Source organism: Lissotriton helveticus, chromosome 11 (assembly GCF_964261635.1).
Source record: "Lissotriton helveticus chromosome 11, aLisHel1.1, whole genome shotgun sequence".
Classification (NCBI taxonomy): Eukaryota; Metazoa; Chordata; class Amphibia; order Caudata; family Salamandridae; genus Lissotriton; species Lissotriton helveticus.
Window position 1 is genome coordinate 60,147,791 of NC_136072.1, and position 17,824 is coordinate 60,165,614.

At 41.2% G+C, this 17,824-nt stretch overlaps 1 protein-coding gene across 1 annotated transcript in view; it reads left to right on the top strand.

Moving 5' to 3' along the window:
* LOC144792905 (cytochrome P450 2J2-like) overlaps positions 1 to 17,327 on the top strand; it is a 107,574-nt gene extending 90,247 nt beyond the window's left edge. The window contains exons 8-9 of the mRNA XM_078668110.1: positions 2,741 to 2,882; positions 16,948 to 17,327. Coding sequence (XP_078524236.1) covers positions 2,741 to 2,882; positions 16,948 to 17,126 — 321 coding nt within the window. The 3' untranslated portion in view covers positions 17,127 to 17,327. The remainder of the gene's footprint in view (positions 1 to 2,740; positions 2,883 to 16,947) is intronic.
* Positions 17,328 to 17,824: the final 497 nt, after the last annotated feature.

The window sequence follows — 17,824 nt, forward strand, 5'->3', positions numbered from 1 at the left end:
ATATATATATATATATATATATATATATATATATATATATATATATATATATATACTTATAATGTTTAATAATGTTCTTATAGTGTTATGGTATTCACACATTCACACCGCTCTGAAGTTGACAAAATTACTATATCAATTGTAAAAGCCTTTAAAACTGCCCTCTTAATTCTTAATGTAGTTGAAAAACTCAGAGCAACTAAATCTTATTTCATCATCTTGCAATCCTTTATAACAACAAATACATCTTTTAAAGGATTTTTGCATTTGATACAATAATTCTGTCAGGAAAATGTTTAAATAGTATTTGCTTTCGATCCAAAGATTTTTGCAATACGTGTTGACAGAGAAAGCAAATACATCCATGATACTGCTTTCAAGTGGAACAATCAATTAGACATGAATGAAATCAACTTTCATTCATCAATAAAGAAAATAATGAATGATAAAGAAACAGTGAAACCACCTATAGACTCAGGTAAGAGTATATATTTGCAGCTTTATATATGTTAGGTGCTCAGGTGATCACGAAGTGAGTGATAGAAAAGCAGAGCAATAGACTGTATTATGCAATAGGCAACAGGGCAAGTGTGAATTCCATAATTTGTACAACTATTTGGTTCTTAAAACTCAGATACTCAAACAGTTCATTAAAGTTTAGTTCAAATTGCATATTTTACAGCATTTCAACCAATGATCTTTTAAGGGTCATCCTCAGGACAATGTAATGTCATGTGAAGCAAAAACACATTCTTGAAAATAGAATCATATAATGCAATTGCCAATGGGAATGTGTGAATAGACTGCCTTCAATAAAGCAATGAAATGTTCCCATAAAATACGGGTCTGAAAAGTTATTCAATTAACAAACAAAATGGTTCTGTTGGGTAGCAAAGACAATTCCTTTGATAGAGGCTGAAAACAGCTCAAACAACAAGCAACAAGCACAAACTTTCTGATAGACAAAGTTTTATATGTATTAAAACAGAAAAAGAGACAATATCCTGGAATTACTTCATTCCGTTACATTGCTAGTCAATACGTTAACTTCGTGAAAAAGTGACAATAGTGATTAAGGTGACAAGTGCAATGTATACAGTGACATTTATATACACAACAAATATTTACAATAAAACCTTAATGAGAAATGACCAGGGGGGGGGGGGGTTGTTGGGGAGGAAAACGAGGTATTTTCTGTCGTTTATGAGGCCAGTTTTTTACAAGTAGATATTCCAAGGAAACCAAATGGTTAATATCCAAGTTCCTGGGATTTTAGCTTGGCCAAGGTAATAGCGTCGATGTTTCGACCCTCGTTGCACCCCAGTTGGTGGTTGCGGCGGGTCTTTATCAAGACAGGGGGAGGGAAGGGGATCGGTCAAATGGTGAAAGTTTCCAGAAGGTAGCCCGTTGGTCAACCCTCGATGCAGTATTTATCCGCAGTGAAACTCAGCGATCTGGATATGAACGCCAAACCGAGCTGTCCGGGAGAAATGCTCGACGCTATTACCTTGGCCAAGCTAAAATCCCAGGAACTTGGATATTAACCATTTGGTTTCCTTGGAATATCTACTTGTAAAAAACTGGCCTCATAAACGACAGAAAATACCTCGTTTTCCTCCCCAACAACCCCCCCCCCCCCTGGTCATTTCTCATTAAGGTTTTATTGTAAATATTTGTTGTGTATATAAATGTCACTGTATACATTGCACTTGTCACCTTAATCACTATTGTCACTTTTTCACGAAGTTAACGTATTGACTAGCAATGTAACGGAATGAAGTAATTCCAGGATATTGTCTCTTTTTCTGTTTTAATACATATAAAACTTTGTCTATCAGAGAGTTTGTGCTTGTTGCTTGTTGTTTGAGCTGTTTTCAGCCTCTATCAAAGGAATTGTCTTTGCTACCCAACAGAACCATTTTGTTTGTTAATCGCATATACCCAGGTTCTGAGGGACACAGGGTTACCCCTTTTTTATAAATCATTGAAAAGTTATTCAGGCACACTTATTGAACTGCAAGGAGCAAGGAACTGCTAATCATTCACACCACAGACAACTGATTAGCATGTACACATCTGTACAGATTTGCTGAAATTTAATTTGTGTGAAATACAAAATTGTAATGTATTTGTTTGTTACAGTGTTTTTTCTTAGATATTGATGAAATTGAAAATTATCTAAAAAATAATAAAATAAGAAGGTATAAATAAATGATACCTCACAAACTTAATTGAGATCAGTTTGTGTTGCTCAAATTTTGAGTTACAAAAGAGATGATACAGGGGGTAATTTTGTATTTCATATTATATTGAGGGTCCAACCCACTGTATGTCCCGGGACCCAACTCCATTGTTCAAAAAGAAATTTAATTTGTGGACATAAAGTTTATCGAAGAAATGCTCAGAAGAGGAAAGCTATATGTGCTGGGTGAGAAACAAGAAAGTGTGGCTGAGCAACTTAAAGACAAAATTGTGGAAGCTCTGTGTTTACCTCTGAGTCTGTAGGACATTGTGTGGGTGCTGCAGATTTTAGTGACAATGTAGTAATTTAATAAATAAAGCAAGGAACACTGATATTTCAGATGGCAGTGGAGATTTATTTTCTTACCATTTTTGTTTGGTACTGAATTCAGTTTAATAATGGATTATAAGCAGTATATTAGAAGTTGTATGGAGTACTGACAAGTTACCAATCTGGAAATCACTCTAACTAAACCAGTGTTATTTTCTTTTTTTAAAGGGTACTCTCGTCATAGCTAATCTTTCCTCTTCTCTGTATGATCCCCACCACTGGGAAACACCCCGGCAATTTAATCCTGGCCATTTCCTGGATAAGGAAGGGAACTTTTTTCAAAAGGATGCCTTCTTACCGTTCTCTGCAGGTATGCTTTATCAGGGTTTAGGACAGTTATTATGTTAAGAATAAATAATGCCATGCTCCTTCTACTTGAACCAGCCTATGTTCTTTCTACCTTTTCTTTAATTCAATATGGGTGGTCCACTGATTTACTAGGCTAATACAATTAAACAACCAGCTAATTTGATTAGGTTTTTTTTCCTAAACAACCACACACTTAAACTGCAGCTTCACCACAAATAATTACAGAAGCATGTGATACAAGTGACATCATAGGACATCTTATTAATGCAAATTACATCTATAAATTCCCAGATAAAGTAAAATAGGAGTAAGAATGGCTATTGAACTTGTTGTTGAATAATTGATATGCATAGAAGTCAGGTTTACAGTATGTGCTTCACCCAGCCTTTGGAGGTGTTATGTATGGGTTGGGGCTGACCTGTTTGCTTCCTGCTATAGTTGGTGAGGTGTATGAGGATCATAAGAACATGCTAATTAAGTCCAGTTGCACCTCTATAGTGAGCTCAAGGAAAATCCTCTTTTTGCACCCTTCATAACTTCATCACCCTATGTTTTATTTGTTCTAAAATATGTACACAATATTCAGAATGCAACCCTTTAATATCTAACTGTATGTGTCTAAGTATGTATTCTCCACTGCTAGATACCTGTGCTATAGGAACATCTAGAAACCTACAGGCAACTTTCACCCTCACTCCCCCTTACCTGTCAAGTAAATAACAAATATTAAATAAGGCACTCCTGCACCATGAAGCAGCCTATGAGGGCTATGTTTCATCCCGTTTTTAAAAGCAAACCCACTAATCTTACCAAGGAACAGAGGGGCATATGTACGAGGTAGTCCCGGAGTGAGGCATTAGCCATCATGGCTTAACGCCTCTCTCCACCACTTCTGAAACACTAGGCTGCACCATATTTACAAGGATAAGGTGCAGCCTCACGTTTCCCCTGCACTGGCGCTGCACTTAGCAGTGTAGCCCCAGTTTTAGTCTCAGTCTTATTTATTTTTTTATTTTTTTGTGGTGTTGATAAGGGGGGAGATGTGTTATGTTTTTTATGTCATGCTGTTTAGCATCATTCACTTGTTTCACTGCCTAGAATGTTACATATCTATGATGCTTTAGATGTTCTGAGGTGATGTCACCCTTGTGGCATCAAGAGCAGTTGGACCAGCTGTGTCTGGCAAGAAGCTGTTCAGGTTCTTTCTTAGAAGAATAAATCTACATGGAAATATTACCAGATTATTTTTGTATTATTATCATAACATAACCACATACAGCAAACATGAGAGACAAGTGTGTAGAATCCTCTATAAAAACTGGCCTATAGTACGTTCTGACATTACATTATCACAAATATTGCCTGGGCTCCCGTCTCTCACTTTTAGAAGAGCACCATCAATGAGAGACGCACTTGTCAGAACTAGCCCAGAGATGCTTTGTAATGGCTAAACGGACATATCGTGAGGAGGGTTAGAAGGAAGCAGAGCATGAGATCCCGATCCTCTCATTCCGCCGCCGTGACTTTGTGTACAGTCATGCACCATGGGCGCATGGGATTTGAATTCACAGGAGAGCGACCCCAGTCAGGGGGAGGTGACAGAGAGCGGCAGATGAAGGGATAGGGAGAGCTGCCACCATCATTAAGGAGTGAGGTGCCATGTGCGCAAAGGAGACATGCATAGGGTTACACAACAAAAAGGAGGACGTCAGGAGAGGTGCGCCTGGGTGTTGTCCTAGGGGGAGGGTCGTGCAGGGGGTAGTTTTGTGGGTTTTAGGGTGGTGTAGTTGTATTTGTGTAGTGTAGAGTAGAGTAGAGTAGTGTATTTGGGTTTAGGGTAGTGTTGGGGATCGTAAAGAGTAGTGTTACTGTTTTGAGTTGTAGACTGGGGGTAGGGGCAGGGTTGTGCTCATGGTAGTGTTTTAGGGTTTAGGGTAGTGTTGTAGTGTTTGTGTAGTGTAGGGTAGTGTTTTAGGATTCAGGGTAGTGTCAGGGGGTCGTGCAGGGTAGTCTTTCAGTGTAGTGAGCAGACTGGGGGTAGGGGTATGGTTGTGGTTGGGGTAGTGTTTTAGGGTTTATTTTAGTGTTGTAGTTTTTGTGTAGTGTAGGATAGCGTTTTAGGGTTTAGGGTAGTGTCGGGGTTGTGAAGGGTAGTGGTTTAGTGTAGGGGATGGACAGGGGGTAGGTGTAGGGTCGTGCTGGGGTAGTGTTTTAGGGTTTAGGGTAGTGTTGTAGTGGTTGTATAGTGTAGGGTAGTGTTTTAGGGTTTAGGGTAGTGTCGGGGGGTCGTGCAGGGTAGAGTATCAGAGTAGGGGACAGACTGGGGGTAGGGGTAGGGTCGTGCTGGGGGTAGTGTTGTAGGGTTTAGGGTAGTGTCAGGGGGCCGTGTAAGGAAGTGTTTGCGTGTAGGAGCAGGACTGGGGCACAGGGTTGGGTTGTGCTGTGGGTAGTGTTGAAGGGATTAGAGTAGTGTTGTGAAGTTTATGTTGTGTAGTGTAGTGTATTTGCATTTAGTATTGTGCGTAGTGTTTGGGTGTTTATTTATTTATTTTATATTTAAAAAATATTTTTTTACATTTCTAAGTGTTGCGGTGTTTAGGAAAAAATGTGATGTTAAACTATGCGGTGTATTTAATTTCAAACATGAGTATTCAGTTTCATTCATTCCCTAGATTCCCGTCACAGGGGGTAGGTTACTTGTAATTTAAAATATCAAAAATGAACAATGCACGCAAAGTAGTGGTATGCGTAGTAAGGATAGGCGCAGTAAAAGTAAAGTATTATCTTATAAATGCAAAGTAAAGGCATTTGCGATGCAAAAACATTGCACTAAAAGCATGCGTAGTAATGGCATGCTAAGTATTGTCATATATTCCCCACGAAAATCCAGGGTAATTTTACCTGTAGAACAGACTATGATGTGTATATATTGGAATGCACTTGTCATTTACAATATGTGGGAAATACCAAATTGCAAGTTTTTAATAGAATCCTTCAGCACCTAAGAGATATAGTTAATTCTTATCCTGTGGCACGACACCTTGAAATGGTTCATATTAACAACCTTAATGACCTTTGCTACTATGTTATAGGATCTGTACCTAAATCTAATCGAGGTGACAATCGAGAGAAAAAATTAAGGCAGCTAGAATCAGAGTTCATCATGTTACTAGACACCAAGATGCCGAACGGTCTCAATACCAGCGAGGATTTGCACAATTTTTAATAGACTGAGGAGCTTGGTGTTTCGGTTAATTATAGATGGTGTAATAAGGAGGGTGTTTTTTTTTTTTAACTGGTTTTATCAATGCTTCTACCTGGTTTTAACCACGGTCCCCCGGTTTTATCAGGCTTTAGCTATAGGTTTAACTAGTTCTTTAACGCCTTGTATCATTTGCACTATATGCTCTGGTAGGAACATTAGGCAACAATATTATCATCAACATGCCGACCTATGAGATTCTCTCATCTGTTTTTATCTGATACTCCTGGCTCTTGTACTTTATGTTGGCATTAGTAACCTCTACACTTGACTTGCGATCAAGATTGGCTTTTATCGGGTTGGTCTCTTGGTTTTTCCTTGGTTTTATCCTGGGTCCCTCGATTTTACTGAGTTCTTATGGAGTATCCGCCGATTTTAGCCTCTTGAGTCGTACAGGCACTGTAGCGAACTATGACCCTCTATAGTGCAATATTAAGACCTATATGTTTACCACTGTTGAATTTGTAAGCTGACTTTCTGTGCTTAGCTATATATTTATAGTGCAGTAGCACTTGATCTGCCTGGCTGAGCTTATTTATGTATATTTATTTTATATACTTCTTATATTTATTACATGACACTTTTTGCACTTTTTAGGTACACATTTTTGCATTTGCACTTTACTAAGTTTATGACTCTCTTAAGCGATGATGAATACAAATAGGAGGGATAAGTACTGCAGAAAATATCTGCTATTCCATTGCAGATAGTTTCATTTAGCACTACGCTATTATTATTGACTGTACATTTATCAAGCGGATTGATCACAAATGAATGACTATAAATTGTGTCCCCCCTTCTTAATGTATTTTCATTATTGGCTGCATATGTCATTGTTTACAAAAAAACTAAAGCTATTATACATGATTGTTGATTATGGTTACTTATTAGGATTTTTTTCATGTCTATTGCTATGAGAAGTCAGTCACACTATTTTTGCATTATCACGGTGTCACTATAAAGTGTTCCCCATTGGTCCAGCACGTCATGTGATCAAGACCACAGAAACACAGTCGAAACGCGTCAGGCTGGGGGCACTTGCTTGTTCTATACCTGGATGCAGTTCACTTTGTAATAAAAAGGAGTTGTTTTTGAACTCCATGCTGTGGTTAGTACCTGTTTTTTGCTGCTGAGGTTGTAGCAATCAGGACTGTGTTTGTTTCACATATATATATATATATATATATATATATATATATAGATATATAGATATATATATATATATGTACTTTAAAAACTCCTCAGCCTTCTATATCCTACTAATATAAAATACAAACACAATTTTAAAGTTCCATGAATAAAACCTAAAATATTAAAGAAAATAAAAAAACATTATTTTTTATTTTCTGTTTCAAATACAAAAAAGAAACTGCAAAAAAGAAACAATGCTGCACAAAATTGTTACCCTAAAGCAAACAAAAACAATATAAAAACATTGAAAAAAGCAATTAAATGTACAATATTTTCAAAAACAAAATTTTCAACAACATTATTAAAAACGTAACCAGAAAAATTCCATTTTGACCTGCAATATTCTTGCTGATATTTTCCACATCACAATATTCTTGCAATGATATTCTGTTGTGTATCAAAGGGTGTGCAGTTCCTAACAGGGAGTACAGGGGAAGGGGAGGTCTTTCTTCGTGATGCCCTCACACACCCCGAGGGATATCATGCTTCATCATTGGGCCATGCTCCTTGTCGGACCGGTGCTGCAATGCCCGACGGGCTCCCCTAAACAGGGCTCTTTGGAAAAGATCTTTTGGAGAAGCCGTAGGGTGCATGCAGGTGTGATGGCGGGGTAGTGCAAGGTGGTGGGTTTAAAATAAGTCTGGAGCAGTCCTCTTCAGATATGATTTATTTGCTAAGGTAGTTCCAGATTAGTTAAAATGTGTTTGAGCCCTACGTGGATGCAATGTTCCTAAAGGGCTATTGCAGTGTAGTGGGTCGAAATGTTTCATGCATGTACTGCCCCTAGCTGGTCATGTGGCACTTCATCAGGACCTAAGAAAGTGAATGGTACACTACTGAAGGTCTGGTTCCCTAGATGTGGTATGATATCCAGACGTGGTAGAGTGATACTCTAGTGGACTTATACTGGGGTAGTGTAGACCTATTGAAGGGGAGAAGAAGGGGGGATAAAACAGAACAACAATGGAAGGTTTAAAAAGGACAAATGGTGTGGTGCTCTTCGGGCCAATAACCATTAAACATTAAAACCGGCTATGGTGTAGCTAACCTGCGTCATGCGTATGTGGAGCTATAATCTTTGTTAGCTCAGTTATCTGTTCATGGCATCAAAGTGATATGATACCTGCGCCTGGTGCTACTAAATGTGACAAGTGATAGGATTTGACAGATGTCAATTCATGCCATATGTGATACTACACACCTTGTTATCAGAAGTGCATATGAGGGGCCTCATGAGCACGAGGAGGTACCCTTACTCCAATCACCATTGTATAAGCAGGCTGTGAGATGTACATGCATGCTCACGAAAAGGCCCACTGGCTCACACTAAGTGGTGGTCCCTGTCCAATGCCGGCGTGAGTTATGATGCTTGTGTATTGGTAACTCGTGCCAAACATTGGTCAGTGCTTTAAAAGAGGAGCTATTAAACATGTATCACGGAACACTGAGTTCTAATTACCTCATGAGCACATACAGGGGGCATGCCTGGACCTGCAAGGTGCTGGCAGGATTATATAACTTATATTGCAAACATATACACACTACAAGCATACAAAGGGCTAAGCGGTAGGTTTCAAAATAGTGAAGGTTTTTAGTCGCTATATGGCGTGCCAGAAGAACGGTGTTGAGATAATGTAGCTCGTAACTACTCACCACCAGTATAGAAATCTACAGCCTTATGGGGAATGCAGAGCACCTTGTTGCTCTGAGGGGAATGGTGGCAGGCAACTAGCGTGATTCCTACCCTTGCTCTGGGCCCGTGCCAACTGCTTCCGGATCCGGTGTTTTTGTCTGAGAAAATGTGCTTCAAAAAAGCATCCAGAAGCTAGAGGGATGAGCCATCTTGGAAGGATAAGTTTCAATGCAACTTTGTTGAATATCGCTATCTAAGCGGTCTCTGGTTGAGGACGGTTGTAGGTCCGTCGTAGTATTGTTAAACTATGATTATAAATGATGCTGTATGTCAAGCAGCAGTGTGTGTGTATAGGATAGCATAGAATGCACATTCTGGGTGAGGGAGAGCTCCACATCAACTAGGAGGAGTCGAGGGGGAACCGTGGCCATACAGTTCTTGGTTGTGTCTATATACGAAAATTAAATGGTGAAAGTAAATTATGGTGATGACATGCTCGGGTATAGAAATGCCTCTGGTCGGGGAGACCTAGTTATACTCAGGCTATGTCGGTAAAGGCTACATGGAGTGCAACAACCTTGTTTTTTTACGGAGCCTAGCAATGCCCTGGCTATGTTGTGGGTGGCAACATGGAGTTCGACAAAATTGCCTGTAAGAGAGCCACTGATGCCAGAAAGGTTGGTGGTGCACATAAGTAAGGTTGGAGGAACGAGATGTGCAACAACCTTGTCTGTTGGAGCTAACAGTTCCAATTGAGCGCTCAGAAAGCTAGGGGTTAGAAAGGTAATTGCGCACTCAGGTGTGAGGTGTGGCAGAACTCGGTGAGAGGCAAGGGTTGCAAGAAAGAAAAGTATGCATACCCCTAATTAGGTTAATTCCATACAGTCATGGTGTTTCTGGACAGGGACGGCAGTAATAATCAAAGCGTTGGAATTAAAGCATCGCTCTTAACAGTTAAGTTCTGCCCAAGGGATATCGTCGTTGAGACCCCGGGTGTGGGATGATAGTTTAAGCACCCAGCCTTGTTCCTTCCTAAATAGGGCTTCTTTTGTGATATTTTGGAAGGCTTCCAGGATGGTCCAGTGTAGGTCATTTGGGGTGTGATTCAGTTTTGCATAGTGTGCAGACATCTTAGTGTTGGTCTTTCTACATCTGATGTTACTTCTATGTTCTGTAATCCTTGTTTTTGCTGGACGAGTTGTCATGGCGATGTACTGGAGGTGGCAAGGGCAAGTGATTAAATAGATGCAGCTGCGTGTATTACAATTGGTGTGTTTGTTTTGCCTCCATGTCCTGGTGTTAGTAAGTGAGATAGTATTAGTTGCTTGGGTGAGGGGGCAGACTACACATTGAAAACAGGGATAGTGGCCCGTGACTGGTGGTAGGTTCCATAGTGTATTAGGTGGTGGTGGTGTGCTCCTTCTGGGTCTGGTGTTGATGAGTGGGTCTTTGTTGTTGGCAGTGCGCTTGAAGGCGAACCTGGGCTTACTAAAAGCTTGTTCTCCTACTTGGAGAATTTTTCAGTGTTTATTGATTACCCTTTTTATCATGTTTATTCTGATATGTAGGTGGCAACACATTTGATACGGGCCGACTTGGGTTTGCTGTGTGCTTCGAGAAGAGCATGTCTGTTGGTGTTCCCGGCTCTTTTCTGGGCATTTTTTATTTTATTGGTAGGGTATTGTCTAAGCGCTAGGTTACTACTCAGTTCAGAGGTTTGTCTTTTGAAGTCCTCTACATTACTACAGTTTCTACGTATACGCAGAAACTAGTAGGGGAGGTTTTCCCTGAGAGCTTTTGGATGGAAACTTTGGTAGAGTAGGGGGCAATGGCTGTCAGTGGGTTTTTTGTAAGTCATAGTTTCCAGCTTGTTTGGTTTTCTGATAATCAGAAGATCAAGGAAGGGTAGTTCTATTTTGGAACTATTGGCTGTGAATTTAAGGTACAGTTTGAGGCTGTTGATCCAAGTGAGGAAGGCAGGAATGTTTATTTATTTATTTATAGCCTTGTATAGCGCCTGATTCAATTCCCGAAGGGATATCTCTGCGCTTATGCTTCCACTGGTAGTCTCTAACAAGGTTTTATAGTTAGTTTGTTATAGCTGTAATATAGGGAGATGTTACCTAAGGCATGGTGTAGAGGTACGTTTTTAGATTTTTTCTGAAGGATTCAAGGCTTGTAATTTGTTTCAACACAGGTGGTAAGGAGTTCCAGAGGACAGGTCCTTTGTAGGAGAGGGCCCGCCCTCCCTGTCTGGCTCTTCTAAACTTTGGAACCTGAAGCAGGTGATGGCTGCTGGACCGTAGAGTGCGTCCAGGAGTGTATGGAACAAATTTTTCCTTTAGATATCTGGGACCAGTGCCAAACAGGCATTTATGTATAGTGCAACATATCTTGAATTTGACACGTTGCTTTACTGGTAGCCAGTGGAGTTGGTGAAGAAGGGGACGAGAGGGAGTTCTGGCAGGGGCATTGAGAACTAGCCTCGCTGCAGTGTTTTGCACTATTTGCAGTTTCTTCAATTGTTCCTCATTGGCTGATATATAGATGCCATTACAATAATCCATCCTACTTATTATTAGGGTCTGAACAAGCGTTTTTCTGTGATTGTCTGGCAGAAATGGAAAAACACGTCGAAGCAACCCAACCACACGAAAACATGCACCTGTGACTTGGGTGGTATGTTCCTTAAGTAGGAGAGCCTGGTCCAGGCGAATACCAAGATTTTTGACTGTTTGTTTTGGGGTTGGGACAGGTCCCAGCTCCAAGGGCCACCAGTCGGGGGACCACATTAGAGTTGCCCCTCCAAACAGCATGACCTCAGTTTTGGTCACGTTGCATTGAAGGTAGTTCTGTGCCATCCAATGTGCCACTGCTCTCATACCGTCCGCAAATGATTTTTGGATTGCGGGTGTGAGAGTGTGGAAAGGAAATAAAAGCTGGGTGTCATCAGCGTATGACACCGAGGTGAATCAATATGATCTTATTATGTTTGCTAAGGGGGCCACATACACGTTAAAAAACGTGGGGCTTAGGCATGAGCCCTGTGGCACTCCCTTGGTAAGCTCCCTGAAGGTGGAAGAGTGGGAGCCTAGCTTGACCCCTTGTGATCGACCTGAAAGAAAGCTTTCCAACCATGACATAGCCACACCTCCTATGCCCACATCTCTCAATCGGCCGAGAAGGAGTTCATGTGACACCGTGTCGAAGGCAGCGGATAGATCTAACAGCACCAAAATCATTGAGCCCCCTTCATCAAGTGACATCCTGATGTTATCAGTCACTGAGAGGAGGGCTGATTCGGTGCTGTGATTGGGCCTGAACCCAGATTGAGAATGGTCCAGGCCCTCCGCCGCCTCGATGTAGTTTGACAGGTGTGTATTCACATGTTTCTCGGTCAATTTACTGAGATATGGCAGAAGGGAGATGGGTCGAAGGTTGGAAAGGTCTGTCCATGGGAGTGCGGCATTCTTTCGGATGGGGTTGACCACTGCTTTTTTCCATTCCGCTGGCACATGCCCTTCTCTGAGGGAGTGATTAATGAATGTTAGGATTTGAGGTCCTAGTAGGGTATTCAAAGGGGCCATCATTTGTGCAGGTACTAAATCATTGGGGGAGCCTGTTTTTATATGGCTGGTGAGAAGGGGAAGATCTGCGATGGTTACTGGTGGGAAGGTCGATAGAGAGGTTTTCTTTTGGATAAGTGTGGGGGAGGCAGTGGTGTTACAATTTGAATTCGAGGATGTCAGAATTTTTTCACAGATTGAATTTATTTTATTTTCGAAGAACAGTGATATTTCATTACATAAGGAAAGAGAGAAGTCATCTGGGCTAGCACAGACTGTAGGTTTGGCAAATGCTTCCAGTATTTTATATAGTTCTTTCGAGGAATTACTTGCGTCTGCAAGTTGCTGGGCAAGACTGTTTTTTCGGGCCTTTTTTATGTTTTTATAGTAGTTTGTCTGTGCTTCATAGTGTGCCTTCCTGTTCTCTTCTGTACGTGTCTTTCTCCATTTTTTCTCTATCCTCCTACATCTCTGTTTCTCAGCTCTCAGTTCCTCAGTATACCACTTCTCCTGTTTGTTTATGGGGAATTGTTTGTGTAACTTCATGGGGGCAAGTTTGTCTATTGCCTCAGTTAGGGATTTGTTAAATTTGGCTAATGTATCCTCCATTTTATCTGTTTCCATAAGGTTGGGCTTTTCCCAGACCCTTTGCAGCTCTTCCACAGTTAGCTTGTGCCACTGACCCGCAATATTGGCGGGAGGGTATTTTTGTGAGGTCGTATATTGATGGTAGATAAGCAAAATTCCACCAGGAAATGGTCAGTCCAGTCTAGCTGGATGGCAGTTTCACAAAGAATTTTGGCGCAATTGGTAAAAAGCAGATCAATGTCACTATTGCCTTTCCAAAACACCAGGATATTGTCTATATATCGTCGCCACAATTGGACGTTGTCCAAGAAGGGGTTATGGTCAATGAGCACGTACTTGCCCTCAAAGTCTGACATGTAAAGACATGCCAGGCTTGTGGCAAAGGTACTGCCTATAGATGTCCCGAGGGTCTGGTGGAAGAGACGAACCTCGAATTGAAAAGCGTTTTCAGTTAGTGCAATTTGTGCACATTCCATGATGAAACTGATGGGGGTAGATGTGGTCCATGGGTTGTTACATAGGATTTCCTCCACTAACTCAAGTGTGATCTGTTGGGGGATGTTGGTGCAGAGGGCATCTACGTCTAAGGTTAAGAGGACATCTGGTAGAGTACCCTATTAGTTGGTTGTCTCTATTAGCTTTAGTACATCTCTGGTGTCCTGGAAGAAAGTGGGAGTGGTGCGGACCAAAGGTTGGAAGAAGTGGTCGCAAAATTTAGAAAGGGGTTCCAAGACTGACCCTATGCAAGAGACAATGGGTCTTCCAGGAGGGGGTGTTACCCCTTTGTGGATTTTGGGCAGAGTGTAAAAAAAGGGCAGTCTTGGATTGTCCTTGGTCAAGAAGTCAGCCTCATGTTTGGTGATCCATCCCTGGTTGAGAGCTGCAGAGATCAATGAGTGGATACCGGTGATGAGGCGTGGTGTAGGGTCTTCGGTGAGGGGGGTGTAGTAGTGGTCATTCTGCAGTTGTGGCAGGCATTTGTTTCTGTAATCTGTTGTAGCCATGATCATGATTGCTCCGCCCTTATCAGCCTCCTTGATGGTGATTGTGGGGTCGTTTGCCAGTAATTTGATAGCCCCAGATTTTGCTTTTGATGTATTAGAGAAGCCATTGGCGGTGTGTTCTTCCGCTATTTCTTTTGGAACAGCTCTTCACAATTAGTGCGAAAGTTGTCGATGCTGGGTGTAGGTACAAATCCCAAACCGCGTTTGAGTACGGTGGTCTCTATAGTCGCAAGAGGTCTCTCAGAAAGATTCACCATTAGTTTTTCTTCTCCAGATGGCTCCTCTGCTCCATGTGCATTTGTTGAGTTTGATCCTGCCATTACACCTGTTTCTGTTGTTGCTGGTTCCCTCTTCTTTTTCTGCCTCGCCCTCTGCCCAGCCTCTGCCTAAAAAAGTTTGTGGTTGAAAGGGGGCGAACAGTGGTTGAGGCCCATGTTGATAGTTGGGATATTGCTACATCTGGTGGCCGTGGTAGGAGGGAGGTAGCGGTTTGTCCCTGGTAGGCTGGTGGTCCATATCCATACATCGTATTCCATTGTTGTTGATGAGGTTGATTGGCCCCTCAGTTATAGGCGCTAGAGTTGCTACCTGAAGAGTAAGTTCTTTTGCATGAGTTGGAGCCATCATTAGATGAATAATCTTCTCCTGAGGGTGTGTAGTCTTCATTGAGGTAAGGGTATATCTTTTCTGTACTAAACCTGGTGATATCCTTTTGCAGTTTAGCAACTTTTTGGCTCATGAGGTAGTCTTTATTGTCAGTGATTTCTCTAGTAATTTCGGCCAATTTAGCCTTGAAAGCTGGGCTGGCGATGGAAGCCTTCAAAATCCCTTTGGCTACCTTGATCTTTGTTAAAAGTTCATCAGCCAAGCGTTTGGCTGTCTTGATGATTAAAACCAGTAGGTCCCTAGTACATTTCCAGGACACCAGGGACCATTCTTCCTTCAACTGCTTGTCCTTGAGGAAGATTCTTGGTGAGTTGTTCCCTATCAGGCCGCTAGGGGCTACGTTGGCGCGTGGATATTCCGTCATTATGCCCAACCTTCTTCTCCCCTTTAATAGGTCTACACTACCCCAGTATGAGTCTACTAGGGTATAACTGTACCGCGTCTGGATATCATAGCACATCTAGGGAACCAGACCTTTCATAGTGCACCATTCACTTTCTTAGGTCCTTATGAAGCGCCACATGACCCGCTAGGGGCAGTACAGGCACAAAACTTGTCGCCCCACTACACTGCGATAGCCCTTTAGGAACATTGAATCCACGTAGGGCTCCAACACTTTTTAACTAAGCTGGAACTACCTTAGCAAATACATTATATCTGTGGAGGACTGCTCCAGACTTATTTTAAACTCCCCACCTTACACTACCCTGCCCTCACACCCGCACGCACCCTACGGCTTCTTCATAAGATCTCCACCAAGGAGCCCCATTTATGGGAGCCCGTCGGGCATTGCTGCGCCAGCCCAGTGAGGAGCATGGCCCAATGACAAAGCATGACATCCCTCGGGGTTTGTGAGGGCATCATAAAGAAAGACCTCCCCGTCCCCTGTACTCCCTGTTGGAACTGCACACCCTTTGATACACAGTTCTATTTGGAGCTTGTGTGCAGGACCTGTTTAAACACGGCTCATGGTCCCCCATTCTTGTTCCACAAGACTCACACTGCACTTGTGGTTTGTAAAGATCTAAAAATCTAACTTTTTGAAAAAACCTTTTATTGGAAGAAATTGCATTGATTCAATTGATTACAGTATTTCATCAATTATATTAAAAAATAGATCAGAAACTCACAAAATAATATTCTTTCACATTTAGAAGGGTAAGCCCTCCATCATTGAGAGACTGGTTTCTCCAAAGTAGCTAATGCCAATCTTGTTGTTCTATTTGTCAAATAAAAGCTGAAAATAATCCTTCATATTTCTAAAAATGTAATGTGCAAAAAGCACGGCAATGTGGAATGAAATTATTTAAATAATGGTATAATGCACATTTAATTCATTGCCATTCTTCGCATTATAGTTACAGGGAGGTGATTCCATAATAAAATAATTTTATCTACTAGCTGTAAATAGTTTAATTCAAAATGTTTGTCTACATTCATGGTCGTATAAATTCCTAAATATCTTTTTGATCTCTGCTTCACAAGATCTGAGTGTAAAATAGCTATAGTGCAGTTATAGAACAACATTTTCGTCTTCAGCTTTTTTATCGTATATCCGCCCATCTGCTGAAATTGATGAAAAATACTAAAAACTCTTTGTTGAATCTCCAAGTTATATTTTTTTTACAAGTGCTAGATTATCTGCATATAGCTTCATTTTGGACATCTTGTTGATTGGGACCTTAATTATCATATTATCTCTTATAGCAATGGCAAGTGGTTTAATATATATTGCAAAAAAACATTGAGGAGAGTGGGCAAGCATCTGCCCACCAAAAATCTAACTTTGTTATATTTGTGATTTTTTTTAAAGTAGAAAGTTAGAAATATAGCCATAATTAGTTTTAGCCATTAAAACATACCAAAGATTGCTCTTAACGTGATCACTTCTTTTTACTAAAAAGCTTTTGAGACCTACCCCAATAGGTCCAAGCAAAATAACTAAAAACACAAAAACTGGATACTGATGAAATGTTAGCCTCTCACTATTCAGCCCTGTGGTCAGGATTCATTCCAAAGTAGCCTCCCCTCTCTGTCCGTACATTGACCCACAACCCCAAAATCCTCACATGTTACCTTGCAAATTATGCATCTTAGAAGTTATGCTGTGCAGTTGTAAAAGAAATGACCTGGCCCTCTTGTTCTTTCACTTGCAGGACACCGTGTGTGTTTGGGGGAGCAATTGGCTAGGACAGAACTATTCATCTTCATCACAAACCTCGTTCGGGCCTTCACCTTCAAGCTCCCAGAGGGGGTAAAGAATGTCAACATGGACCCTGTTTTCGGCGGAACTATGAAGCCACACCCTTATCAGATCTGTGCTGTATCACGCTAGGCAGAGGGGCCCCAAAGTAGAAGGAAGGACCAAGGATTCACATAGTTTGTGTAAATGCAGTATTAATGTACTCCAGGCTCATAGCATATACATTAGATCGGTCAATACTAACTGAGGTCCATTATCCATTAACATTGGTAATTGCATTGTGATAGTCATCTAATCAAATAATTACTGTCTGGAGCAAAACAGATATTTTCAGTTACATTTATCAATTTACAGTGACTTTTCGTATATTTAAGTAGTCCAGGTCCATAGGCCAGGTGTTATAAACCTTGAGCAGCAAACCCTTGAAACATGTATATTGTGAATTTTCTTTCCTTGTAATTGTGGCTTTGTTGGAGTTTTTGTCCTGGAATTGGTGCTGACAATTATATGAAGGATAATCAGAGGAGGGACGAGGAAAACGTGTCCATTTATTTCCCCAAACAGTATCAGAGTTAATCAAGTGAAAAATGGACACTTGTAACAAGTCCAGACCGTTGGTTGGAAAAACTATGGTACCCTCAAAAGACCCAATGTGAATAGGTATAGCGGTATATATCGTTCCTCCGCCCCTACATTGTGGTTCGTTGGCAGTTATCATTGGGTACCATAGATAGTGTGGGTGCCTGCCTCAACCAGAGGCTCCTCTGGTCTGGGTTGCAGTGGCCAGAGAAAAAAAAATTTTGTGCAAAGAAAGATCAAAAAAATTCAAA